Source organism: Oryctolagus cuniculus, chromosome 17 (genome assembly GCF_051225735.1).
Source record: "Oryctolagus cuniculus isolate XC-2025 breed Fujian yellow rabbit chromosome 17, ASM5122573v1, whole genome shotgun sequence".
Lineage (NCBI taxonomy): Eukaryota > Metazoa > Chordata > Mammalia > Lagomorpha > Leporidae > Oryctolagus > Oryctolagus cuniculus.
In genome coordinates this window covers 37,769,019-37,796,692 of record NC_142883.1, presented here as the reverse complement: position 1 = coordinate 37,796,692, position 27,674 = coordinate 37,769,019, and the positions used below count along the sequence as shown (strand labels likewise).

The window sequence follows — 27,674 nt, the reverse complement described above, 5'->3', positions numbered from 1 at the left end:
CGGTTACTTACAGCTGTACAGAGAGAGACTAAAAGCTTCAGCCGCTGATAAGCATCTCACTTAGATGCCTCATAATTGCTCCAGCCTCCTGAGGTTGTTGGCTACTGTTTCTGCCACTGATTCTGTACCGAGGCAGCACCGCCACCATGCAGGACACGGCACGTTGTGTGCCTTTTCCCTCTCTTTCTCTCTCTCTCCCCTTTGTTTCTCTCTTTCCTTTTTGTTTCTTTTTTGTCTCTCTCTCTCTCTCTCTCTCTCTCTTTCTCTTTCTCTCCTCTTTTCTTCACTGGTTTTCTTTCTGGCCAATTTAAAATTTGTCAAAGTCGGTCTTCTTCTGGATCACTGCCCTTTGATATTTCGCGCACTCCATTTGCCGCAAACAAGCCGCAGGGCCGCAGTTCATGCTGACTCCAGCAGAAGCAGAGAGAGCTCCATTTATCTTACACTGCCTGCTGCATTCCTACTCATTAACTGGGGGTTCACTGCCTCTTTTTAACCCCCCAATGGCTGTTATCATCCCTCCGGAATAGCTGGGTGGTGGGGGAGAGGAGCTCTCCACATCGGTTTGCAGGGCGAGCGGCCGACGAGGGCTGTGAGGTTGAAGCCTCTCTCTCGGAGGAAAGTGATAGCGCTCCCACCTTCCCCCAGCACCTTTCCACTTGCGAAGCACAGGGAGGCAAGAGGGAGGAGATTCCCAAGTGATGGCCGTTTAATCATTTGTTACAAATCATCTCATTATCAATTTCCTATCCACATTGAAGAAAACCATATTTATTTAACCTTCACCAAAATGGCACTCGAGAATGAGTCCATAACCTGCTAAGTGTGAAACAGCCTCTGGCTCAGGGCAGCATGGGGAGAGAAGCAGTGGATTCGGAATAAAAAGGATAAAAAGAACCATGTACGAGCATTGGTGCACTCCCTGTGCTGCCCACAGGGAGCTCGGCCGCCTTTTCTGAACAGGTCTGCCTTCCTCTGTCAAGTGGGGAGAGCGCATGCCCAGCCCCCGCAGGGAGGACAGTGCTGCGCAGAATCTGCAGAGGCCTTTCCATCCCGGTGGTGGGCATGGGCTGCTTTCAGTCTTAATCGTGAGGAGCAGAGTGTCCACGTGGGGTACTCCACAGTCTCTGTGGCTCGGTCCACTTTGGGGATACAAAAGAAAGAGAAGTAGCCCTGCCTCCAGCATTTGCCATCTTTCAGGGACACCCCCACGCGCCCAGGACTGGGCAGGGCGTACCGCAAGCCCGGTTCCTTGCCCAGCGGGTCACAGTGGCCTCTGCTCCTCTCAGTAGGTGTAGCTGCAAAGACCTACAAAGTGAGTAAAGGTGACCTCATTTTCCAGATGGAGAAATTGAGGCAAGAAGAAGAGTTAAAGGAAATAAACGGGCCGGCGCTGCGGCTCACTAGGCTAATCCTCCACTTTGCGGCGCCGGCACACAGGGTTCTAGTCCCGCTCGGGGCGCCGGATTCTGTCCCGGTTGCCCCTCTTCCAGGACAGCCCTCTGCTGTGGCCCGGGAAGGCAGTGGAGGATGGCCCAGGTCCTTGGGCCCTGCACCCCATGGGAGACCAGGATAAGTACCTGGCTCCTGCCATCGGATCAGCTGTGCGCTGGCCGCGGCGGCCATTGGAGGGTGAACCAACGGCAAAGGAAGACCTTTCTCTCTGTCTCTCTCTCTCTCACTGTCCACTCTGCCTGTCAAAGAATTAAAAAAAAAAAAAAAAGAAAGAAAGAAAGAAAAGAAATAAACATACTACAGAGCCAGAATGGACTTCTCATTTTCCTGTGCTCTACTTCCCTCAGGATTTCCCCAGATTTCACCTGAGCTGAGTGCTGAGCCAGATCCAGACTGAGCAAAGATTCCTTCCCGTTGTGACCTAAAGCCAATTCCACTGCGGGAGTCTGTCTTGGAGGAAGCTTGCAGGCCTGGCCTGGATGTTGCCTTATATTCATGATCGCTTCCCAGATGGGCCTCTGTGCCGGGGAACGCGTGTGGCTCACTCAGACCAGGGCACCGTGTCCCCAGATGTCCGTACTGCACATCCTCTAAGGGTACTGAGATGTGATGGTATTCAGCTTCTGAACGGCTAACTTGAACAGGTCCAGGGTTGTTTTTTTTTTGTTTTTTTTTTTTTGACAGGCAGAGTGGACAGTGAGAGAGAGAGACAGAGAGAAAGGTCTTCCTTTTGCCGTTGGTTCACCCTCCAATGGCCGCCGCGGCCGGCGTGCTGCTGCCGACGCACCGCGCTGATCCGAAGCCAGGAGCCAGGTGCTTCTCCTGGTCTCCCATGGGGTGCAGGGCCCAAGCACCTGGGCCATCCTCCACTGCACTCCCTGGCCACAGCAGAGAGCTGGCCTGGAAGAGGGGCAACCAGGACAGAATCCGGCGCCCCGACCGGGACTAGAACCCGGTGTGCCGGCGCCGCTAGGCGGAGGATTAGCCTAGTGAGCTGCGGCGCCGGCCTGGATCCAGAGTTCTTAAAAAATGACCTTCTGGGCCGGCGCCGCAGCTCACTTGGCTAATCCTCCGCCTGCGGTGCCAGTACCCCGAGTTCTAGGCCCAGTTGCTCCTCTTCCAGTGCAGCTCTCTGCTGTGGCCCCGGGAAGGCAGTGGAGGATGGCCCAAGTGCCTGGGCCTTGCACCCACATGGGAGTCCAAGAGGAAGCACCTGGCTCCTGGCTTCAGATTGGTGCAGCGCACTGGCCATAGAAGCCATTTGGGGAGTGAACCAATGGAAGGAAGACCTTTCTCTCTGTCTCTCTCTCTCTCACTGTCTAACTCTGCCTGTTAAAAAAGAAAAAAAATGGCCTTCTGTCATTTTCTGTGTTAGTTGGGTAGGATGGTGGTGAGTTGCTAACTCAAGGGTGTGGTTGTAACAGACACTGTGAAACTAGTGCATCCGTCGATTCCTGAGACAGGTGAAGGGAAGAACTGCCACAGAAGGAATTATGGGCACAGCCCCCATACCAGAGCCTCAGGTTGGCTGAGCCAATTCTGACCCTGCGTTCTCCAAACCACAGCTTGGTAGACTCACTGTAGCAAGCATTATGCCTGAAGGTATATTCCTTAAGGCATAAATTATGCCTTAACCCAGTTCCTTCTCTGGAAACAGAACCCCGCTCCCCAAGGCCTTTCTGCAGCTCTGACGTCCTTCCGCCCGCTGCTCCGGGCGCAGGAGGGTGGCTGTGGAGCAGCAGGGTGCTGCCCCTCGCCCGGTCCTTCCCGCCTCTGTGTTCAGAGAGAAATGACAAAGTCATCTAGGCAAAGGCAGAACAGAGCTGCCCATCCCAGGTAGGAAGCAGACGTGAGTTCCCCAGCGTCCCCCTCCCTCAATTCAAGAAGTGCCTGGGCATAGAAGCCACGTAGGGACACTTTGTTGTCCACCATGGCCCTGTTCCCAGAAAGCCAGGCAGCCTGCCATGCGGTGCTGCCTGTGCCTGCCCCGAACGTGCCCTGGCACCTGCTGTGGCAGCACCAGTGGAGCACCGCTGCTGGCCCTAGCCTGGTCCTTCCACGCCTCCCCAGCACCCCCTGCCTTCTGTTCATGTGCGCGGGTGCAGGTGGCACACTGCGGGGGCCGGCGTGGATCCATGTGTCTGTAGAAACCCACGGAAATGCCCTCCTCCCAAGCCTTCTCTTGTGCAACTGGGATGACGACAGTGACTGATCATGAGGCTAAGGGGACCCAGGGGCTGACACGGCTGTTCTGGTAGGGGTGGCTGCGGTATCCATGCTGTGTGTGGTTTTCCACCTGGCGCGTTCACCTTTAAGATGTAAGCTTGAAAGAGCCAGAGTTGCTTGTTGAAGGCAGAAAGTGATACCCTTGACTGCAAAGATGGGTTTAGGAAAGAAAGTTCTAGTACCATATCTAGGAAATGCCTCTTTGCTGGCACCATGGCCACGTGTCCCCGACAGCCAGGCAGCTGGTGAGAAATAGCGGGCCATTTTCTGAAGCTGAACAGGGGATCTTGCCTCCTCCCTTAAGTTATCAGACCCTGAGAACCCAGCTCCTCGCCTTGATTCAGAAGCCATTCGGTTTGATGCAATTTAGTGCAAGAGAGACAGCATTTTCTCGAAAGGAGAAGGGTCATTTTAGTGCCATCCCTTCGTCTGATTGTATTTATAAAAGCACCTGGGCTTGCCTTCTCCCAGGAAGCAGTGAGTCACTGTTCTGTTAGCCAGGGAACCTTGCAGCCTGAGGGCTGGCACCGGACTATGACAGACCTCTTCCTCACTACCCCAACTGACCCAGATTCCCGTTTCCTAGGCTGCCCAACTTAGGGAGGGCGATTAGGGAAGGAAAGCAGAGGCCTGTCTCTGCCAGCACGCACACACTTCTGTGTTGCTTCATACGGGTATGTTTGCGTAAGGACACAGGGCGTGGGGCTGGAGGGGGAGTCATAGTTTGTTGTGGTGGTGGTGTTCCTATTTGGGAAACTCTACTAGAGTGATTTTTAAAAATAGAACCGCTAGAGCACTACCACGATTGCAAGGAACTTTAGGGTTAAATGTCTCTTGAGAAGATTGCTGTTAAAATCTATATGCAAATACATTTGTACTTAGATAGGTATGGCCCCCTTTGAAGAAAAGCAGATATATGAAAATGGGATTTTAAAAAAACTAGATACATTGGGAGAAATTATTCCCATTACAAAAGGATTATTTGCTTTACCAAAGGATTCACTGCAGGGTTCCTTCTAAATAGCCCCCTCAAGGCATTTAAAACAGGATCTGATTTACACAGTTTTTCTGGAATGCTTTTGTGTACAGAAAGGCACACCTGTTATGGACATAGAAATCGTGTTGCAGGATTATTTTTTGCACTCTATCTTACCATCTTTATGGAGAAATTTCTTTCAACATAGAAAATGTGATTACATAGATCTTTTAAACAGCTACTTCTGTTTGTACTTCTGAATCTTAATAAGATTCTAGTCTTTTTATGCTGATTTTTCAGTCTTCAGGTGAATGTAGGGGCCTGTGTTCTAATATCGGAGATACTCAGGGGCTTTGTGGGGAGGGTGGTCTAGTTCTTATCTTCAGCATCCTAAGTATTTAACCAGTCAAAGCAAATTGTGTGTGCGTTTTACTAGAAGAGCCCATGAAAGTTAAAGTTGTGTTTAAATTTACATAGGCTTCTTAGTATAACTTTTTAAAAAGTTAATGTTTTTAAGAAAACACTTCAGTATCACGTTCTTGTGTAAAGCCTTTTGCCTGTTTGCCAGATTAGGATTGTTGTTACATCAATGAGAAACTGAGTTTGAAAAGGGAGGAGACCTGTGCAGCATCACCTAGTGCCTTTGGCTGAGCAGGGAGTCTCATTTTCATTCTAAACTCCAAAGGTCCCACCTCCCTCAGATGCCCCTCCACTGGGCAGGCTGCTCAGCCTGGGGCAGGGCTGGCCGCCTGCTGTCCTCCTCCAGTGTCACAGCTGGGTAAAAGCACTTCCTGCCGCAGAGATGCGCTGTCCCCTCCAGGAGTTTCCCTTCTGCTTGGACCCTGTGGAAGAGAGGTGGCTTGTCTTCAGGTCCTGGCTCCAGGGACACCTGACAGGCTGCTGTGCTGTGGGTGATTTGGGGGTCAATTTAAAATGTTTTATTTAAGGAGTGTGGGCTCTTGAACTAGACTATCTAAGCCCAACCCCCGGCCCACTGTTTCCTAGCTTTGTGGCCTTCGGCAGGTGATTTAACTTTTTTGCGCCTCAGTGTTTTCATCTGTAAGTAAGATAGTGATCTTTAGGGTTGTTGCAAAGATTCAATGAGAGGAGAAGTACTTAACAAGACCAGCACACAGTAATATCTCAATAATGTTAGCTCTTCTCATCTGATCAAACTAGCAGTGCCTCTTCTATACTGAACTCAGTGCATTAAAAATGTTTAGTGATAAGGTTGTGTTTTTAGGATTTCATGGGGACTTTTTACACCTTTCTTCCTCCAAGTAGGATTGCAAAGAAGAATGACTTTGCTCTGTAGCATATTCTTAAACACACTCTCACACGCGCCTCGCTTTCCTAAAAACCCTGAGGCCCTACAATCTGGCTAGAAAAGAAAGAAAACCATTCCAAGATATTTAATTGTACAGGGAGCTTACAGGATTGATCGAGAGCTTAGCTTTTCACAATAGTCCAGTGAATAAGAAATGCTCCTGACAAACGATCAATGATGGGATAATCACTCTTTATCTCCCTCCTCATTCTTACCTTCTTTCTTTCAGGAGAACAGGGTTCAGAAGTCAAAAATCTTTATAGACGCCGCTTTTAAATTAAGCAGAAAATAGACATTGACATATTTGTTAATCTCCCCTAAATCATTACCGGGGCTGGCTGCTTTGCCGTACAAGGAGAGGGGGGCCCTCCGCGTGTCGCACAAAGGTGTAACTAGCTTAAGAGCAGCTTTCTATATTTAGAAAATAAAATTTTAAGAACCTTTTTCTCCTCCTGACCTCCTCCCTCCCCTCCAAAAAGGCACACAAGTCTTTGGCCTTCTCATGTGCATTTTAAAACACACACCTTCTGTACTTTGGTCTTCTCGCTGTTGGGGCACTTTTTTGAGGTGGGTCTTGAACTGTGACCACAGGCATCACTGAAGGAACCCAGCGAGGCCCCTTTAAGGTGCTCTGTGCTCTTCCTGTTCTTGGGAGGGCGGGGCATTCCATGTGTTTCCTTGATCATTTTTTTCAAAACTCTGGAATAACTTGACTGGGTGGCCAGGGCCTTCTTCAGTCCAGGTGCCGGCCCCCTCTGGGACCTGCATCTTGGTAAAGCCAAATCCTCCTTTCCAGAAACTTCCCCTCCACCTGGAGCTCCTCCCTCTTCTGAACTCAGTGCTGAGCCTTGTTCTTAACTCCTTGCCAGCAAGAGGAGCCAACACTCCAGCTGGGTTGCTTCTGTGGCAGCTCCCAGGGGAGCTGCCTGGTTGCCCTTCGTTTTTATTGGAGGTATGGCACAGGTTTTGGAGAGAACAGACCCAAGTGTAAGTTCTGACTTTGTCACTTGAAAGCCAGATGCCACTGAGCCTGTGATTTCTTGTTTGTAAAACAGGGAGTCTGTAAGGTGGGGTTGTTGTCAGGATCAGAGATAATGTACGTGAGGCAAGGCGGAAAGTGCTTAGTAACACCGAGGTATGCAGTGGGCAGCAGTTTCAACAGCTGGCCAGGGCTGAATTGTCCATGGTGACTTTCGAGCTAGGGCCTAAAAGACTAGTGTGGTGACTGGCATAGCAGATGCTTAGGGTGTGGGACGTATGGTCCGTGGGATGTCTGTGTGCACTCGGGCACCACGTTGGTTGCCATCAAGGAGAATGTTGCAAGGGCCTGGAACTGCTGGTTTAGCGGTATCTGCACTCCAGCCATCCCTGGGCCTGAGCCCCAAGCAGGGCTGTGATCTTACCTGCTGTTGTAGTAGGTCTTGATTTCACAGTAACAGGAGCCCTTAAATCTTAGGCCTGGGGCTGGCACAGCGGGTTAAGCCTCTACCTGCAGTGCCGCCCATATGGGCGTCAGTTCATGTCCTGGTTGCTCCACTTCCAATCCAGCTCCCTGCTAGTGCACCTACGAAAGCAGTAGAAGATGGCCAAGTGCTTAGGCCCCTGTGCACATGTGTGGTAGGCTCAGGTGAAGCTTTTGGCTTCAGTCTGGCCTAACCCTTGCCTTTGCTGCCATTTGGAGAGTGAACCAGCAGATGGAAGATTGCTCTCTGCTCTCTTAAACTCTGCCTTTCTAACAAACAAACAAATATTTAAAAAAGAAAATAAAATATTAGGCTTATGAGGTAACTGCATTTGACCTATAGAGTGGGAGTTATTGGAGACATCATCCTGGGTTTAGGGATGGGATGGGATGGGTATGGAACTGCTTTACCAGCTGGGGGTCCCCCTTCACCACTTAGCATTTTCTGACATTTCAAAGGGATACTACCACGGAAGCACTTGTCTTTTTTTTTTTTTTTTTCTTTTTTCTTTATTTGCAAGGCAGAGTTAGAGGGGGAGAGAGAGAAGAGATCTGGGGCCAGCAGGTAAAGCTGCTGCCTACATTGTCACCATCTCATATGGATGCCAGTTTGAGTCTTGGCTGCTCCACTTTTGATCCAGTTCTCTGCTGATGCACCTGAGAAAGCAAAGGAAAATGGCACAAGTGCTCAGGCCCCTACATCCATGAGGGAGACCTGGAAGAAGCTCCTGGCTTCTGGCTTCAGTCTGGCCCAGCCCTGGCTGTTGTAGCCATTTGGGGAGTGACCCAGTAGATGGAAGGTCTCCCTTTCTCTCTCTCTCTCTCCTTCTCTCTCTCTCTCTCTCTTCAATGGCCAGGCTGAGTCAGGCCTAAGCCAAGAGCCTGAACTCCATTTGGCTCTCCCACATGATGCCAGGGACTCAAGCACGTGGGCCATCTTCCACCGTTTTCCCAGGAGCATCAGCAGGAAGCTGGGACTTGAGCCAGCACTCACACATGGGATGCTGGCCTCGCAGGCATACGCTGCTGCCCCACCACACCTGCCCTGAGCACTTCTGCCCCAAGCAAGCAAGAAGGGACAGCATAGCACTAAGTTGAAAAGCCTCAGGGGTCAAACTGCCGCATTTGAGTCCTGGCTGTGTCCCCGTCTGGCTTTGTGACCTTGGTAAATTATGTAAGTTCTCAGTTTCCTTGCCTCTAAGGTTGTTGTGAAGATTAAACGTGTTAACAGACAGAAAGCACTTAGAATGGTGCCCAATAGCCTGTAAATATTAACTTTGAGTATTGAGAGTGTGTAGGAAATGACCAGAAAAGACATATTTTTTCAACTCGACTAATTTTTCAAGATTTACACAGAAAAATTACAAGAGTAATACAAGGAACTTTGGATGCCTTTTCCTTTTTTTAAAGGTTTTTATTTTTAAAGATTTATTTATCTATTTGAAAGAGCTAGAGAAAGAGGCGTCTGGCTCCTGCTCTCACAGCCACTGCAGTACACCGAGCTCTACAGAGACAGCGCCAGGCGGGCCCTGGGTGACGCTGCCTCACTGAGGAAAAATAACTGAACATGGGCAAAGGAGGGTCCTGAGAAGCCGAGAGGTGGACGTCGTCCTGTGCATTCTTTGTGCGCACTTGCTGTGAGGAGCGCGAGAGGCACCCAGAGGCTCTGTCAGCTTCTCAGAGTTTTCCAAGAAGTGCTCAGAGAGCTGAAAGACCACGTCTGCTGAAGAGAAGGGAGTCTGAAGACGAGGCCAAGGCAGACAAGGCTCGTTACGAAAGAGAAGTGCAAACCTACGTCCCTCCTAAAGGGGAGACGAAAAGCAGTTCAAGGATCCCAGTGCGCCCAAGAGGCCCCCTTCGGCCTTTTTCTTGGTCTGTGCTGAGTATCGCCCAGAAATCCAAGAAGAACATTCTGGCATAGCGAGCCATCCACTGGTGACGTTGCAGAGAAACTGGGAGAGATGTGGAGTGACACCCTGCAGATGACAAGGAGCCACGTGCAGGGAAAAGGCGGAGAGGGGCTGCCGCACACTGGGCCGAAGGGAGACCTGACGCAGCAGGAAAGGGAGCCGGCAAGGCCGGAACGTGCGAGAAGGAGGAAGAGGGGGAAGAGGAAGAGGAAGAAGGTGATGATGAATAAGTTGGTTCCCGCGCAGTTTTTTTTGCCTTGTCTATAAAGCATTTAACCCCCTGTACACAACTCACTCCTTTTAAAGAAAAAAAATTGAAATGTAAGGCTGTGTAAGATTTGTTTTTAAACTGTACAGTGCCTTTTTTGTATATTTAACACACTACCAAATGTCTTTATTTTTTAAAAAAATTATTTATTTGAAAGGCAGAGTTACAGAGGCAGAGGTAAAGAGACAGAGAGAGGTTTTCCATCCACTGGTTCACTCCCCGGTGGCTGCAACGGCCAGGGCTGTGCTGATCCAAAGCCAGGAGCCAGCAGCTTCCTCTGGGTCTCCCACACGGGTACAGGGGCACAAGGACTTGGGCCTTCTACTACTTTCCTGGGTCACAGCACAGATCAGAAGTGGAGCAGCCAGCATTTGAACCGGCGCCCATATGGGATGCCGGCACTGCAGGCAGTGGCTTTACCTGCTATGCCACAACTGAACGTGTCTTTAGATGGCCCGGTCCTGGTGGTATTTTCAGTAGCCACTAACCTTGCCTGGTGCAGTGTGGGGGTTGTAAACTGGCATGGAAATTTAAAGCAGGTTCTTGTTGGTGCAGAGCACAAATTAGTTGTATATGGGGACAGTAGTTTTTTCATCTTCAGTTGTCTCTGATGCAGCTTATACGAAGTAATTGTTATTCTGTTTACTGAATACCACTCTGTAATTGCAAAAACAAAAAACGTTGCAGCTGTTTTGTTGACATTCTGAATGTTTCTAAGTAAATAGTTTTTATTATTATTATTATTATTAAAACAAAAAAGAGAGAGATCTTCCATCTGCTGGTTCACTCCCCAGATGGCCACAACGGTCAGAGCTGAGTCGATCCGAAGCCAGGAGCCTACCACATAGCGGGCAGGGGCACCAAATACTTGGGCCATCTTTGGCTGCCTTTCCAGGCAATTAGCAGGGAGCTAGATCAGAAGTGGAGCAGCCAGGACATGAATCAGCACACATGTGGGATGCCAGTGTCACAGGCATCACAGGCATTACCCACCAAGCCGTAACACCAGCCCCAGGGTTTTGTTTTGTTTTGTTTTGTTTTTAAGGTTATTTATCTGAAGCAGAGAGGGAAAGATTGATCTTCCATCCACTGGTTCACTCCCACATGGCTTCAGTAGCAGGGGTTGGCCAGGCTGAAGCCAGAAACCAGTCTGGATCTCCCACATGGGTGGCAGGGACCCAAGTATTTGAGCCATCACCTCTACCTGCATGTTAGCAGAAAGCTGAATGGGAACAGAGGTGAGACTTGATCTCAGCCTTCCAAAATAGGGTGTCGGTGTCCCAAGGAGCAGCTAAACCCACTGTACCAAAACACCCACCCCGGACTCACCATTGCTGACATGTCGCCCCACCTGCTCTAGCACTTGTGTGTGTTCATGTGCAGGTGCTTGTGTTTCTCCCACGCACTCGGTTGTGTCTCTCTCTCACTCCATGCACAGACACATGTCCTCTGACTCATTTGAGAGTAATCTGGGCATCATGCTCCTCTATCCATAACTATTTTTCTTAAAGAATTATTTATTTATTTTGAAAGAGGAGTTACAGAGAGAAGTAGAGCCAGAGAGAGAGAGGTCTTCCATTCCACTGGTTCACTCCCCAAATGACTGCAGTGGCCAGAGTCGAGCAGATCCGAAGCCAGGAGCCAGGAGCTTCCTCCAGGTCTCCCACGCGGGTGCAGGGTCCCAAGGAGTTGGGCCATCTTCTACTGCTTTCCCAGGCCATAGCAGAGAGCTGGATCAGAAGAGGAGAAGCTGGGACTAGAACTGGCGCCCATATGGGATGCTAGCACTGCAGGCTCGGGCTTTAACCCGCTGTGCCACAGCATCGGCCCTACCTCTGTCCATAACTATTTAGAGTGTATTTCTAAGTACACAGACTTCCTCTTACATAACCATAATGCATTTATCAAAATCAGGAACTATAAACATTGATACAGTACTGCTGTCTAATCAATTATTCATGTTAAAATTTTACTAGTTTTCCAGTAACGCCCTTTGTGGTGTTTTTTTTTTTTCTTTCTTTCTTTCTGTTTTTGGAGCTGAGATCCGTTCCCCAACCATACACAGCAATCTGTTATCAAGTGGTTTTAGTCTCCTTCAGCCTAGACTCATTCTTCAGCACTTGTCTTTTGTTCTTGACACTGTTGACAAGTGCAGGCCACTTTTTGCTAGCGTGTTCCTCAGTTTGGTTTGTCTCCTGTTTTCCCATAGCCAGGTTCAGATTCTGCATTTGGAGCAGGAATATTGCCGAAGTGATGTTGTCTTCCCCTTGGGACACTGCAGCAGGAGTCTCCCATGACAGTCTGTCTTGTTACTGATGATGACGATTTTTATTACTTGTTTTGTTCACTCAGTCCATGGCAAAGGTTCCCCTCTGTAGCTGGTGGGTTATGTGTAAGGAGATCCTTGGAGACCACGGGGGCATCTGTCTCATCCAGTGTTCACGCCCTCAGGTTGACGATTGTTGGCACTCGGTCCCTGCGATGGTTATGAAATGGTAGCTTTCTAATGCCATCATTCCTGCTGCAATGGGGAGTGTTCCCTTCCTTTTCCCCCCACTTAATTATCTGTGCCAGGGCAAACTCATGGATTCTTACTTCATTCCTGAGACACCTTGGTTCCTCTCGGTAGGGAAGGAAAGACACCAACTTCCACATCAGGGGTGGTCTCCCTGAGGAGGGCTTGTCTCCTGTCAGCCTCCACCCACCTGTGCTCAGGTAGATCCATGCTAGAACGAGCGGGCCTTCGTGTCCCCCTCCCTGGACGTGGGGCCCAGTGCAGTCTGGCCATGCACCTGTTGTGGAGGGAAGGTGGCTGAGTTGTTAGGAGGCTGAAATGGCAGGCCAGGGCCTGTCCTGTGCGTGGGAACTCCACGGGAGGCAGTCTTCAGTGCCTCCCTCGGCAGCTCATGGTAGTGAGGGGTTTAAAGAACAACACAGAGGTGGAACTGGGCTCCCGCAAATCTCCTGGAAGCAAGAGCAGGTACTGCAACCGCACCCCGTCCTGTGAACACGTGCCTGCCTTTGATCCCCACAGCTCACGCAGCTGCCCGGGGCTGTGATGGCCGATGATTCATAGTGGACAGGCCTGCTCGGGACAGGGCTTTCTCTGCTGTATCCCTTCATTGGCTGGCCTCACATATTTATTTGTCAGCTTTGGTGACAAAGCACTTCAGGTTGTCCCCAACACCGGGGCTGTCACCTATTGCTCCTACAGCTAGACTTCCTCCTCCTTAGTAGGCAGGCAGCTGAATTTACAGTATTGATTGCAGCTCGCATCCTGAGAGTAATGAGGAAGAAAGGCACAACGGAGCAGCACCTCTCTGGGACACCATTGATTGGAGGGGGCAGGTCCTCCTTGCTCTACGGAGTTCCAAGCCTGCTGTCTGCTAAGGGGAGGTGACCTGTGCTGGTGAGCTCACTGGGCCACCTTGCTCCTCCAGCCCAAGAACTAGGGCGTCTCGCTCGCTCTGGTCAGTGCCCTGGCACTCGCAGCCCAGTTAGGAGACCAGGGGCAGATCTGCTGAGCTGACGAGACACGTGGTTCTGGCTTGAACCAGATTGAATTCTACTAATTCGAGGGTAAGAGCATCCCAGCCTGAGTGGAAGCTGTGGACAAGTGGCTTGCAGCCTTCTTGGGTATCCAGACACTGGGAGGCAGCACCACTGGTTCGTGCTCAGAGCACAGAGGGAAGCTGTCCCCACACTGACACTCCGACGTTGGGCAGCAGGATGGGCAGGGTGGCAGTGTGCCAGCCCTGGCCTCTGGTGGGCACAGAGGCGCTAAGGTGGGCTGGTAAGCAAAGCAGGTCCCTAAGGGATGTTTGCACCTGTTCGGGGAGAGCCCCGGGAAATGGGGCTGGCGTTGCTGCTTTCACACTCGTGAGCTTCTCAGAGGAAAGAGGAGGTGGGGGCTCCCCAGGGCAGCACAAGGACACATCTGGCGTCTCGCAGACCCTGGTATGCAGCCGTGAGAGGTCGTGAAGCCCGTGGAAGGCTGGGCCCCAGGGGGAGGGGGGCGGTGGCTGCTTCGCTGCAAGGGCTCTTGGTCACCACAGGGTGTGACAGGCAGGTCTGTGTAATTGCAGGCACCCCAGAGCTGAGCCCCGCCGAGCGGAAGGAGCTGGAGAGCAAGCTGAAGGAGCGGGAGGAGTTCCTGACTCCCATCTACCATCAGGTCGCCGTGCAGTTTGCCGACCTGCACGACACCCCGGGCCGGATGCAGGAGAAGGGTGTGATTAACGTGAGTGCGCAGCGAGGCCGCGAGGGGGCCCGCAGCCGGCAGAGCTGGATTAGAAACGCTTGTGCAATCTGACCACTTCCAGGTTTCTTAGAAACTTTCCCTTCTCTTAATCCATCGTCATCCTGAAACAGCCTCTGCCTCAGGTTTCCATGGACTCCTCAGGAGGCCAAACACATCGTGCTGCAGGGAAACCGAGTCACACGTGCCCCTACTGGTGACAGCTGCCCCTGCCTGCAGACTGGGGGTCACTACAGCCTCGGGTCACTACAGCATTCACGTGTGCTCTGCACGCAGCTGGCTGAGCTGGCGGCTCCGGCCTGATGCCGCCCTCTCTGGGAGTTCCCAGCCATGCGGGGCTGGCATTAAGCAGGCCCATGTGTGCACGGTACACAGTCAGCAGGGCATGCGGCTGCAGTCTTGTGCTCGGGGACTCCTAGAGGTGCTTGGGAGCTCACAGCCACGAAGAGCTTGTTGGGAAAGTGGTTTTCTGCCTGTGGGGTGCCCTGCGGGCTCCGTGCTGAGCCAGGCTCAGCCAAGATCAGCCTTGTCTGTGTGCAGGACATCCTGGACTGGAAGACATCCCGCACCTTCTTCTACTGGCGGCTGAGACGTCTCCTGCTGGAGGACCTGGTCAAGAAGAAAATCCACAACGCCAACCCCGAGCTCACGGACGGCCAGATCCAGGCCATGTTAAGGCGCTGGTTTGTGGAAGTAGAAGGAACAGTGAAGGTAGGCGGGGTGCCTGCAGGGGCCCGCGGCTGTATTCCTCACCCCTGCAGACGGTTGCTAGGTCTCAGGCAGGAGTAGAATGGAAGCAAGGCCTGAGCCCTGTCCCCCCGTCCCCCAGTGACATGTCACGACGTCTGTTAGAGATGGGGGGAGCGTGTTGTGCTGCTCACGCGGTCACTCAGCAAAACTGAGCAGCTGCTGTGTAGCAGACAGTGCACTAGGCCCTGGGGACGGGCAGTGCCGGAGGCGGGCACTGCTCCTGCCTACACGGGGGCAGGCGTTCAACACAGCAACGGGCTGAGAGAGCACCGAGGGGACGGCGGGGCCCGAGGGGGCTGGTGGACTAAGTGCTATCTCAGCACAGCGGTCTGCAAAACTGAGGCTGAACGAGGAGGAGGGCGGGCAGGAGGCCAGGAGGCATGGCCACCCCAGGGAAAGGCAGGGTTATAGGACGGCTCAGAGATCGCGGCAGGGGACTGTGTCACGAGTGTGGACCTGTACTGAGGTCTGTGGGAAGCCACAGGTGTTTGAAGCAGAGTGACATGTGCTGATCTCTGTTTGGGAAGACCTCGAGGGGGCGTGATGAGGGTGGGGCTGAGGGCAGTAGCAGGCACCAGGGAGGCTGCGGCGGTGGTAGCGCGGGCAGCAGACACTGCAGCTACAGCTGAAGGGCGGATCTCGCATCAGGGCCGGAGGGCAGCGCCCACTGCGTGTGGGGAGCCGGGGGCGGGGTGCCTGCTCAGAGGGGTCTCATGGAACTGGTGTGTACCCGAGATGGTGTTCCGGTGCTCCTGCCCCAGAGCTGGTCGGGGGAGGTCCGAGGCCAGGACCATGTAGCACAGGCACAGCATTTGCCCAGAGCGGCTGACTGCACGGGACAGCCCACGGGAGAAAGGGAAGAAAATGTGGGGCCTGCATTTATGTGTACAAAGCAAAAGAAGTTAACCTTTATTAGTAGTGTATGGCTTAAATCATATATATTACATGTATATTAGTATATTGGTCTTTTTAAATGTTATTGAGAAGGAGACACATACAAACATAGGACTCCCGTCTACCAGCTCACTCTGCAAATGCCCACAGCAGCTAGGGATGGGATGGACCCTGGCCAGCAACCAGTGACTCAATCCCGGCCTCTCCCAGGTTCTGCATCGGCAGGATGGTGGAGTCAGGCGCTCTGATGCAGGCTGTGGGCGTCTGAACAGCCAGGCTGATGCCTGCTCCTGTTCTCTGATAGCCACGTGGTCAGAAACACTGCTGACTGCCAGGCTGAGGGGCCGGTGGCAGCCTCAGGGGTCCTAGCCTGCCAAAGGCCTCTTGCCGGCAAGAGCTTCCCGCCACCTCGGCCGGCCGTTCGCAGGAACAGACTCCAGGCTTGGCCACCTGCTTGAAGGCCAGCGCACCGGGCTGCTGCTCAGATCCGCCGTTGTGTTAGGTCTGCCTGTTTCTTTACGATCGAAAAGCTTCTTTGGATAAATATTTCAGATGTGCAGCGGGGGGCGCAGCCTCCCCCAACATTTGGTTCAGGTTAAGGTCAGTCTGTGGCATCATAATTGAGTGAGACACTTTTGTCAGTGGCTACTGGCAGCTTCTAGTGGAAGTTGGCATTGAAAATCACACAAGTGTAAAATAAGAGGTTGTTCTCCAGTTAAGAGTGGCCAGCCAGGTAAATGGAGTGTGTGTGCGGGGGGCCAAGAGAGGCCTGGCCACCTTCCTCCCACATTAGTCCCTAATGGACGTGCACAGCCTCAGTGGGCACAAGGATGAGGGGAAGGAATAGCTTCCCTCCAAGCATGACGTGCGCAGATAGGCTGCAGTGCGCTCCCAGGGGTGTGGTGTGTAAGAAGTAGGTCATTGCCACCTCCCACCCAGCTGGGGACAGTCGACCGTGTGCACAGCCCTGGCTAGGACTGCCACCAGCAGACACCCAGCCCCAAGGCACTGGTGCCCACTCTGCCCGCAAGTCGGGGCTCCTCTCCCTCCCCCCGGCTCCAGCAGATGCCGGTGCTCCTGGCCTCAGGGCAGCCGTGGAGATGGAGCGAGGACAGTGACCCTGTGGTGTCAGGGCTCATGACTTCGACACGTCCTTGCGCACTGTGCAGGCTCTGCAGCACCTAGTTGCGTGTCGGGCGGGCGGTGCAGTCTGCAGTGCCCTGGAGAGAAGCAAGTGTGGGACCGCTCAGAAGAAGCTGCACGGCCTCTGAAGGGCCGACGTGGAATTGCGTGGTGTTGGGAAAAGGCTTGACACCCACCCCCCTTGTTTTGTTTGGGTTCTTCAAATAGTGACAGATGCTGCGTCTCTCAGGGCAGCGAGAGTAGACCTCCGCTTTGCACAGGCGGCCACCCTCTGCTCCCCGCCGTGGCCACCGCAGGGAGAGATGCTTGGTGGCTAGCATCTACCAGCCAGGCTGTGTGTTCTTTTTGTCCCCAGAGAATTTTCTTTCTGAATCCTGAAAAACAGATTCCAGGACAGAAACCTGAAGACACGGTGACGGTGTATAAGTGAGCGGCGTAATTGTTTTGTTTCCTGTGGAGGCATCTGTTACCAGGAGTTATGGGATTCTGTCTGGCTCTACTGGGACAGCCCTGTCGTAGGAAATAGTAGGGTTTATGGTTCCTAGTCTCACCGCAGGCAGAAGCAAAACATCACTGCAGCTCCCTGAAAAAAAAAAAAAAAGAAATACCCCGAACTGGGGTTTAAATTGGGTCGTGAGAACGTGACACGCTGCTACACGGCATGTTTTCCACCTGACTCAGACCCAGTTGGAGGTGTGTGGTTTTTCAGTTTCTGTGGCCCGCCAAGAGTAGACAGTGAGATTCGGAATAGGAGAAGGTGGTTTGGGGCTCTCACAAGCTTCTGGTCTCCCGTGCCAGCCCGGCAGAACCACGCGAGCTGCCCTTCCTCCGTCATATAGGGTTGAGAGAATTTTAAACAAGTGCAGAGCACGGATGGCACTGAGCAGACACTCGGACCAGGCCTGTTTGCTCCAGGCAGCGCGAGGCGTGTGACACCAGCCTCTTGGGGGAGGGCACGTGGCTGCTGTTCCCGCAGCAGCTGCGCAGCGAGCAGCGTCCACCGTGGTTTTGCACAGGAGCACACACAGGGCGTCGCTGCCGCTTCGGTTTCCAAATGGAGTGAGCGCCAGGAAAAGCCGCGGTGAGGATGCCGGAGGAGCACACTCCATGGTTCGGATCACTTGATGACGTCCACTGACCCTCATGGCCAGGGAGGCAGGCAGGGTGAGGCCCAACCCAGAGAGCATGGCGGGGCCCTGCTGAGACAGTCCAACAGGCTACCCAAGCCCATGCGGCCTTGGGACTTTGTACTTCAAAACCTGTGAGCAAAGTCTCTTCGCCCTCTGGACATCTGTCAGGCAGCCTGTGGCCATGCGAGTGCAGGGGCACTGAAAACGTCTTCCTGAGCTGTGTGTGACCTGCGGGATACGTGTGCCGCCCGCCCGGCTCCAGGAAGCTGAGACCCAGGAGGGGCCTCCCCCACTGGAGGCTGTCCAGGCGCTCCCAAACGGAGTTCTGTGCAGGGCTCACAGCCTGCGGGGCGTGCCCTGCTGTCCCACTGCCGAGGAGGCTTAACAGCTATCCAATATGTTCGAAATGCAACTTTCCTAACAGGTCATTTAGATTCTGCAAGATAGCCTAATTACTACATATGATTAGTGAGGCTGAGCAGGGCTCGCGATGCTTATCCGATGCTTATCCGCCAGTAGAGAGAGTGTCTGCTGAATGTTTCCCGTGGGCCAGGCCAGTGCGGTGATGCCGGTGTACTGACGCTTTATTGCAATGGAAGTGTGTGTGGGGGGGGGGGCCCACACCTGTTGCCAGGTAGCTGCACCTTCACCACTTGTTTAGAATCCACAGTGGAATGCTGGGAGTGGTAAGAAGGTTCAGAGTGTCTTTTTCTAACATGCTTTGAATCAGAAGAACTTAGGAAGTATTTGTCTTTACATAAAGAGAGGTCTTGGGTGTGGGACCCAGGTCTAAACACAGAATGTCTGCCGCAGGCCTTGCCCACACAGCATTTCTAGCGTGTTCCCGAGTTCTCACTCCAGCCCTTCACCTGGGCTCAGGTGTGCGGTCTCTCCACTGACAGCATCACAGCCCTCACAAAGTGTTGTGTTCTGGGGCATCTGGAGCTCAGGGATGTCCAGCCTATAGTGGCTCTTTTCCTGGGAATAAGTGGACCTACCCTACCGGAATCACCAGCCCTACAACTCTAATCAATGGAACCCACCTTTTCCCAGGCAAAGCAAGTTAGCCCTGACAGCGCATCCAGCCCTCCCAGGCCTGTTGAGAAAAACCAGTGGCATGATGGGTTCCTACGCTGGTCTTCTCTTTCCAGTCGCACACCTGATCGGGACTTTCGACCCCTCTGCCTTGTGTGCTCTGGGCAGTGACTGTCCCTTCATCAGGGGTTTTGCTTGCTGGCTGTCATCCGGTCATTGTATAGCAAAGGCTCATATTTCCAGGCAACCACAGAACTTGAAATGTGGTGCTCTGTCCTGTCTGGGAACTTCTGCAAAGGTTTAATTTAAACACCTACGCGCTCTGGCTGCAGGGGAGGGGATGGCGGGGTGTTTTCTCTGGAGGGTAGCCGGCTTTCCCGGGCAGCGTCTGAGCGTCAGGAGAAGCTAATACATTACACCAATCAAGGAGAGTTATCTTAAGCCACAATTAATCTGCTCCCTGGCATATGTTGATAGGAAAGCATCATGCTGTTTCTTAATTAAAAGCAAACGGATTAAAAATGATTAATAAGAGTATTAAATATTCTCCTAAACGAAAAGCTTTGGGATTCTTGGGTAAATCTAGTTGTTTTGTTTTGTGCGTTTTTTTTCCCATTCTGAAACCCGAGAAGCAGTCATTGTTTCTATGTAGGGGAACGCATAGCAGTCCCCACACCATGGAGCAGAAGTCCAGGTGTATCCTTCCCTGTATGGGACACAACAGTGCTGCCCGTCCCCACCTTGTCACGCACCTCCTTTCCTTACAAGCAAAACTCTGGGCTGCAGGGTAGCCCACTCAGGCCTGCCCATGGCACTCACACAGCACACCGCCCTCACCGGGGAGAGCCGATCTATCAGTGATTACCAGAGGAGGCAGGCACACAGCTAGCAAAGCCCACTGCAGGTGCCTATTCCCCGGGGAGTCCCGCAGCTCCAGTGCCCGACAGCTCTGGAAGGCGCCGGCTTCTCAGGGCTTTTGTTTGGAGCTGTGGCCCATGTGCCCTTGCCTGACGCGGGCGGCCTCTTGTAACCACAGCTCAGATTCCGTGTCCCTGCAGAGCCACCCGGTAAGTTCCAGCGCCAAACTCATTGTCATTCTGACTTTGACTTTGTTAGTGATAACAGAGAAGGATAGCGCACCTTTAAATGACGAGCTTGGTGTTTAATTACCCAAACAAAATGACATAAATATGAATGAGCCCTAATGGTGGTACTTGGTTTTCCGGAAACCATTAACAAAACGATTCCTAAATGATTTGTAAGGAAAATGAGGAGAAGAGCGCAAGGAGAAGGCTATTAGGCTGCTGGCACACTCCTGAGTGATTATGTCGTCAGCTACCTAGGAAATACTGGGCTAAATGATCTTGAAAACGGGAGGCCAGGGCAGGGTTGAGCCTTCCAGGGCTCCAGTGTCTGGATCCCTTGACGTCTCTCATCGACAGCAACACGGGGGGTAGGTTTCGGACCTGGTGGCTCTGCCCTGGCACTGAGCACCAGTGGCCGGTGCTCTGGAGGTGTCCCAGGGGACAACAGGCTTGACCCCTAGGAATCAGGCTCCGTCCCCCAACAGCAAAGCCCCCAGTACACCCCTTTCCATCACCCTCTTAACTATCTTGGGTTCTTGACTGTTTCTCTCAAACCTGTTAGGGCAGCTCCCAGCCCATCTTAACCCACATCCAGTCCACGCCAGCATCTTTCCAGGCACTGGACTGTGTTTTGACCAAGAGCCGTCTGTCTGTCCGCAGGCCTATGTTTGGGACAACAACAAGGACCTGGTGGAGTGGCTGGAGAAGCAGCTGACCGAGGAGGACGGCGTCCGCTCGGTGATCGAGGAGAACATCAAGTACATCAGCCGAGACTACGTCCTCAAGCAGATCCGCAGGTGACCAGCAGGGGGCTCGCGGGGGCGGGGGCGGGGCTCGCTTCCGGGGAAGAAGTTTCAGGACAAGCCCGGGTGCTCGCTCTGCTCCCTTGCCGTGTGATACGTGGCGGCCCCCAGGGAGAAAAAGGCCAGAAGCATCCATGCCCAGGTGGTCTCAGGAGACCGGAGCCTTGCTCCTTGTCGGCCCCCAAATACGGCAGCCGGCAGAGCCCGCCGCGGGTTTAGAACAGCGCAGAGGATGCGCCTGTGGTTGGCCTTCTGTCCCCCAGGCCTCATCCCTTGTGAGGTGCTCACTGACCTCCGCAGACGACGGTGTCTGCACAAACGTCCTGGGAAGATGGGATGCACGTGTCTCGAAGTGCCAAATATTCTGAAATGCACACATAGTTTTGTTTTTCATAAAAAAACCTGGCCCCTCACCCCTGAATCTTTCCCTCCACATCTGCTAACACTAGAAGCAGCCACTTGCAATTCCGCAGTAAAATGACCAACAATCATGAAGCCATGGGTCGTGGCCGGAATCCCGCCCCTCCCACGTAATCCTCATCCCTGGGCCGGGCCTCGCGTAAGCGGCCCGTGGAAGGCAAGCAGCTGCACTGCTCGCTCCCAGAATCCCCCAAGTGAAGCTGCAGCCGGGCCTGCGCAGTTCCGCCTCCTGTCAGCCAAGGCCTCTCCCGCCCTCGTTCTTGGTGCACACTGACAGAGTCTCACGGTTACGCTAACTTCTGACTCACTGCTCATCCGGACGCCGTCCAGGCAGGCCCCTCAGTTTTGTTCGGGTTTAAAACGACTCCCGGGCTCCGCGACTCAGGAAGATCTCCCGGTCCGTCCTGTGCGCCTGGGAAGTGCGGCACCGGCTCTGGCGAGCCGCTGACGCCGGTGTCTACAGCTCCCCTCACCCCGATGTTCCACTTCTCTCTCCACAACCCCTTCTGCCCCTCCAGCTTGGTACAGGCCAACCCGGAGGTCGCCATGGATTCCATCGTCCACATGACCCAGCACATCTCAGCCACGCAGCGGGCCGAAGTCGTCCGGATCCTCTCCACGATGGACTCCCCTTCCACGTAGGCGCGGCTCCCTGCCCACCCCCGCCCTGCCTTCTCCGGACAGAAGGGCTCCAGCCGCCTTTCCACTGAACCACTGTACTGAGACGGCCCTGGAGGCCACGGGGCACTCTGCTTCCCTCGAGTATTTCTGGTGACACACGACATCCTGGTAGGATCACAGGCCCCCCGCCGACCCCAGTCCCATGCGCCCGCTCAGTATTTATTACCCCGGCTGTGACCACGGCGCGCCCTCCCTGCCCGGGCGGAGAAGGCAATGAAAGGTACGTGCACGTACCACGAGGCCTTACCTCAGCGGCCTCCCGCCCCGGCAGCAGCCCCCACCCCAGCCCTGTGAGCCGCAGCCGCGGGCAGCAGAGGAGGGCTGGGGCCAAGCACTTGGGAGGATGAAGCCCACCGTCTGCTGCTTGTCACCCTCACGGCTCACCCAGCACTGGAGAGCAGTCCCGGCTGAACCACACCAAGGCCCCTGGTTATGAAGAAAAATGAGAGCGTGCAATCTCCTGCCAGCGCCAGGGGAACTCAGAGATGGAGGAAAGCCCACGGTCCCCCGAGCAGGGTACTGTCCCGGACGCGGGGTCCTCGGCCTTGGGCTAACGCCGCTTAGAGCCCCAGCGGAAGGGCTGAGCTCCCCACATGCTGCCTGGCAGCTCAAGGCCAGCTCCCGAGAGCCCAGCCTTCGGCCAGGTGGCCTTGTGCCTAATGGAGACGCACGCCCCCACCTCCTCCAGGCAGCCCCCCTCACAGCCAGCCTTCCCCCCAGCTGCAGGAAGGGCCTGGGGCCCACTGTGCTGCCGCGCCAGGAACAGACTCCGCATGACCTTAAACTCAGTCATGGTGCTGCCGTCTCCGGGGTTCCGGGGCCGCCTCGGGGGTGCGGGGGAAAGCTGCCCCACTCCCTCCTTGGTCTCCTAAAGCAAGAATCGTCGGCCATCAGGCCCGGGGCGGCGTCACCCTTGATGGCAGAGGGCGGGAGAAGCTGCCGTGCGGGCGTGTGGCAGCAGCCCCAGCAGGGAGCCCCAGCCCACCGCCCACAGGCTGGGCGCTTCCAGAGGAGGGCGGCAGGGGCAGCACAGCTGCAGGCTGTGTGCAGAGCGAGCGCCCCCAGGAGGCCTGCTGCTTCCTGAGTGCACCGAACCCCGCGCTCCCAGGAGGCCTGGCCCGGCTTTGCTGGGGGGTGAGAGGGTCTACTGCCCACAGGCTTCCTCTCCTGACCCCTGCCTGAACCCGAGCCCCTGCCTTGGGCCCCGCCCGGGGAGAGTGGTGAACAGGGAGGATCCGCCTGGGCCCTGCTGTCTGCTCACTTCGCTGGTCTGGGTGACAGTCCAGTGGCACGGCCCCCACTGAGCAAGGAGCTTCCGTCAAACACTTTCACATTTTGTTGAAATAAATCTCCACGTTTGTAGAAGGTCGCAGTTTGTTATTTCAGGCCCTGCCTAGCCTCCCCGGGTCCCTTCCACTTAGAGCAGAGGAGGGGGCCTGCAGCACCCCACACCCTGCTCTCTCGAAGGAACGGAGAAGCAGGCAAGGCCGTGGGCACGCTGGCACCTGGGCTGCGTCAGCGCTTCACGTCCTGTCTGCACGCGCTGGACACGAGGGGCCTGGTGGAGATGGCCCACAGAGGGGCCAGCGCTGTGGCACAGGTCAGTCCACTGGGTGCAGTGCTGGCCTCTCGGAGCACAGGGGGAGGCCTGGCTGCTCCACTTCCTGTCTGGCTTCCCATTTATGTGTCTGGGAGGGCAACAGAAAATGGCTCAAGTACTTGGGTCTGTACCACCCACATGGAGCTCCTGGCTCAGACCTGGCTGCTTTGGCCATCTGGGGAGTGACCAGTGGGTGGAAGAGCGATTTCTCTGTTGCTCTGCCTTTCAAATATTTTAAGATGTATTTATTTGAAAGAGTTACGCAGAGAGAAAAAGAGAGAGGTCTGACATCTGCTGGTTCACTCCCAAATGGCCACAATGGTTGGAGCTGCGCTGATCCAAAGCCAGGAGCTTCATCCTAGTCTCCCACGTGGGTGCAGAGGCGTAAGCACTTGGGCCATACTCCGCTGCTTTCCCAGGCACATTAGCAGCGAGCTGGAGCAGAAGTGGAGCGGTTGGGACTCAGACCAGCACCCATATGGGATGCCAGCACCGCGGGCAGTGGCTTTACCTGCTGTGCTACAGCGCTGGCCCCATAAGGCACAGGACAGAAGGACCTCCTCTTAGCGAGGGTGGCAGCTGCAGAGCCTCCTCTCAGGCCTGGCAAAGTCCCTGGGAGCCGGCTCGCGCTCACAGGTGCCTCCTCGGCGAGCAGCAAGCTGAGGGGGCCTGGATGTGCTTTGCAGCCAGCGCGGGGCCAGCCAGAGAGGTTCTAGAGGGAGCTTTTAGACTGTTAGACTCAGCTTTTTCATGGAGTTGGAACTCAGGGTACAAAGAGCACCAGCAGCCCTCACCCCCTGAGGAAGTGCCGCAGGCATCGTGGAGAGGCCCAGGCCGCACGCACCGGCCTTTGCCCAGCATCAGACTCTGCGCCGTGTAGCGGAGCAGAGGAGGAGTTCCACAAATCTCAGCTTGCATCACTCTAAGCCGGATGTTCTAGAAAGGACTAGCGAGGGAGACACAGGACCCAGGAGGGAACCGCAGTCTCCAGCTGCTGGGCCCACAGGCCAGGCGGGCGGCTCAGCCCCCCACTCCACGCCGGCCCCTGCTGCGGTGCTGGGTCTGACGAACAGGCAGAGATTCTGCTTCTGCCTGGGGCCTGCCTGCTCAGGCGGCCGCTGCCTTCTTCCTTCCTTCTAATCAAACCACCTCTGCCGCTACGCTGCATAATAAGGGAAATACTGCACAGCCAGGATTTCAGTGAGTCCTGGGTCCACCCCTGCAGGAGCACTTGAAAAAAGTTCATGGAAAAGCATACACAGGGGCTTCAGGTTTTCTGGCACCCAAATATCTAATTCCATTTTTCCATGAATTTTGTGAAGCACCCTTGCATTTCCCATTTAAATGGCAGGAAGGCGGCAGTGAGTGGAGGAGCCAGCGTGTCACTGCCACTGGCACTTAGCCCACGGACGCTGGGAATGCTGATGGGGTAGAGCAGTCCCTCGAGGGAGTGACGGACCAGGCTGGAGAGGCAGGGAGGTGCCGGGCCTCGTGTGTGCCCAGCCAGCTGCGAAGGGCTGTGCCCGAGAGTGGGTACGGGGGCTGCGCAGACACGCCCGGCTCCATCTCAGCTGCGGTAGAGGGTCAGCCAGGACACGGGCCCGGGCCTCCCACAGTGGGCGACTCGGCCACGGCCGTCACTCCCCAGACCCTGCACACGCCTCAGCCAGGCAGCTGGGGCTTGGCCCTCCAGCATCTCAGTGTTCCCGGAGCCTCTGCAGCCCGGGAGGCAAGTCCTGGCCACCTGGCGCTGGCCTGAGCTTCTCCTGGGCAGCCGCCAGCAGCAGGCACCAGCCCAAGGACCCCCTTCCTGAGTGCGTCCAGCACACACCCGGCGCTGCGCGGCACACGTTGGGAGGGTGAGGGATGGCCCAGACGGGACCTCAGCCAGGCAGCGCAGGGTGGCGGAAGGCTGGCCTCGCACGCGAGCCGTCACAATGCTCCACGCAGCACAGACTCGGTGCGAGCCTGAGCTCCAGCCACACCCCAGCCCCTCACTCCTGCCCCTCAGCAAGTTCCTGAGGCTTGTGTGAAACAGGCCTAGGTGGCGCTCTGTCAGACCTGTCAGCGAGGTGGCAGGAGTCCCGTGCTGGGCGCCCAGCTTCCCTGTGCCCTGGCCCCTCCTTATGCTCCCAAGACCAGGACCTGCCCTCCCTCAGAAGCCCTCCAGAGGGCAGCGGCCCAGGAGCATCCCCCGGGGCGGGTGGAGTCTGGGGCCACCAGGGAGCTGCCCTCGGGTGGGTCTGGAGCGGCTCCAGGGCTTTCTGCGTTCTTGCTTCCCCTGGGAGGGCAGAATGAGATCTCCCGGGTCCACGAAGACTCTAACCTGCGACCGCGAATGAAGCTGAGCCTGGATACAAAACTCCATGGCTAGTGGCACTCTCAGTTACCAGTGGTGACCTCAGTGGCAAACACGGAGGGCGGTGGTTCAGCTGCCCACAGAAGACAGCCAAGCCACAGACTTGACCCTCTCCTTTTCTCTCTCTCTAACTCTACTATCAAATAAATAAATAAATCTTTAAAAAAGAAAAAGAAAAGAAATTAGAAGCCAGGGAAGACGTTTTCTGGCAATGAAGATGCCAGGAAGCCCCTGCACCTCGTATCTGAGTGCCTGGGTTGGATTCTCTGCTCCACGCTGATGCGCACCCCAGGACGCAGCAGGCGAGGGCTCAAGGACTTGGGTCGCTGCCACCTGTGTGGGAGACCCCAACTGAGCACCCAGCTCCTGGCTTCAGCCTGGCCAAGCCCCAGCTGTTGCAGGCATTTGGGAAATAAACCAATAGATGGAAGATATCTCTCTACCCCCCTGTTTCAAATAAAAATATTTTAAAAGATATATTTATTTATGTATAAGTCAGAATTACAGAGAGAGGGAAATACTGCCCCTGAAGTTTTTCTTTTTAAAATTCTTATTTTTAAGCCTGGCTTCATAAGGGCCTGCCCAGCTGATGACTTGGGCAGATGGGCCTGGAGTTTGTCAGGCTTCCTTCACATGCTGTTGGGGTGTGTGACAGGGGAGACATATTAAACACTTGGGCATTTAAAAAATTACTTTGGGGCTGGCGCTGTAGCACAGTGGGTTAAGCTGCCATCTGCAGTGCTGGCATCCCATATGGGCTCCCATATGAGTCCCTGCTGCTCCACTTCCAATCCAGCTCCCTGCTAATGCGCCTAGAAAAGCAGCAGAAGATGACCCGAGGCCTTGGGCCCCTGCACCCACGTGGGAGACCCAGAGGAAGCTCCTGGCTCCTGGCTTCAGCCTGGCCCAGCCCTGGCTGCTGCAGCCATTTGGACAGTGAACCAGCAGATGGAAGATTTCTCTCTCTCTGTATGTCTCCCGCCCCTACCCCATGATTCTGACTTTCAAATAAATAAATCTTTTTGAAAAAGGAGAACCTGCAGAAACATCGGTGTGTGCATACCATGGATTCAACAGAATCCACAGATTTAGTCAAGTTGTTAAAGGGGAAAAAATGCAAAAGAAACTTTGAGAGAATAAAAAAACGCAGTTGCTACATAAAATATCAAAAATGTCCAAGTCACAACAAAAATGGGACATTCAAAAAAAAAAAAACAGCAGAGACGATCTGTGTGGTCCGGATGCTGCCATCAGGCCCACGGCTGGGGACACCACGGACCAGAGCGAGAGCCAAGCACGTGCGATCATTCACCAACACGGTCTTCGGCGGTGGAAATGATTTCTGAATGAAGCTCAGACAACACGGGTGAGCCCCAAGGACAGGTTAAGTGAAATCAACCAGACCACAGAGCAACTGCTGGGACCCCACCCCACGAGGAACCGGCTCTGACCTGCAGTGAGGGAGGGCCGAACGCGGCGGCTGCAACCGCAGCACTGGGAAGGCACCGTCAGCCAGCTCCACACTACACCCACGTTGCACGTGCACCTGACGTCCATTTTATCTCACACACACAGGAAACTCAGGCTGGTGCTGCGGCAGAGACGGGTAAGCCACCACCCGGGACGCCGGCATCCCACATGGGGCATCAGTTTGAGTCCCGGCTGCCCCACTTGCAATCTGGCTCCCTGCTCATGGCCTGGGAAAGCACGGAAGACGGCCCAAGTGCTTGGGTCCTGCTCCCACATCGGAGACCCGGCAGCAGCTCCAGCTGCAGCAGGGAGTGAACCAGCAGACGGAAGATCTCATTTTCTCTGTCACTCTGCCTTTCAAATAAATACATCTTAAAAGAAAGGAAAAAAAAAAGGAAATCGTGAAAAACTGACGAGAGGCC

The 27,674-nt window shown here is 54.4% G+C and overlaps 1 protein-coding gene across 12 annotated transcripts in view; it reads left to right on the top strand.

The window, feature by feature from the left end:
* ACACA (acetyl-CoA carboxylase alpha) overlaps positions 1–23,188 on the top strand; it is a 318,142-nt gene extending 294,954 nt beyond the window's left edge. For all 12 annotated transcript variants that reach the window (XM_008271164.5, XM_008271159.5, XM_089317362.1 and 9 more), the window contains 4 exons: positions 13,710–13,864; positions 14,423–14,593; positions 20,580–20,716; positions 21,661–23,188. In XM_008271164.5, the coding sequence (XP_008269386.3) occupies positions 13,710–13,864; positions 14,423–14,593; positions 20,580–20,716; positions 21,661–21,784 (587 nt within the window). In that variant the 3' untranslated portion in view covers positions 21,785–23,188. The remainder of the gene's footprint in view (positions 1–13,709; positions 13,865–14,422; positions 14,594–20,579; positions 20,717–21,660) is intronic.
* Positions 23,189–27,674: the final 4,486 nt, after the last annotated feature.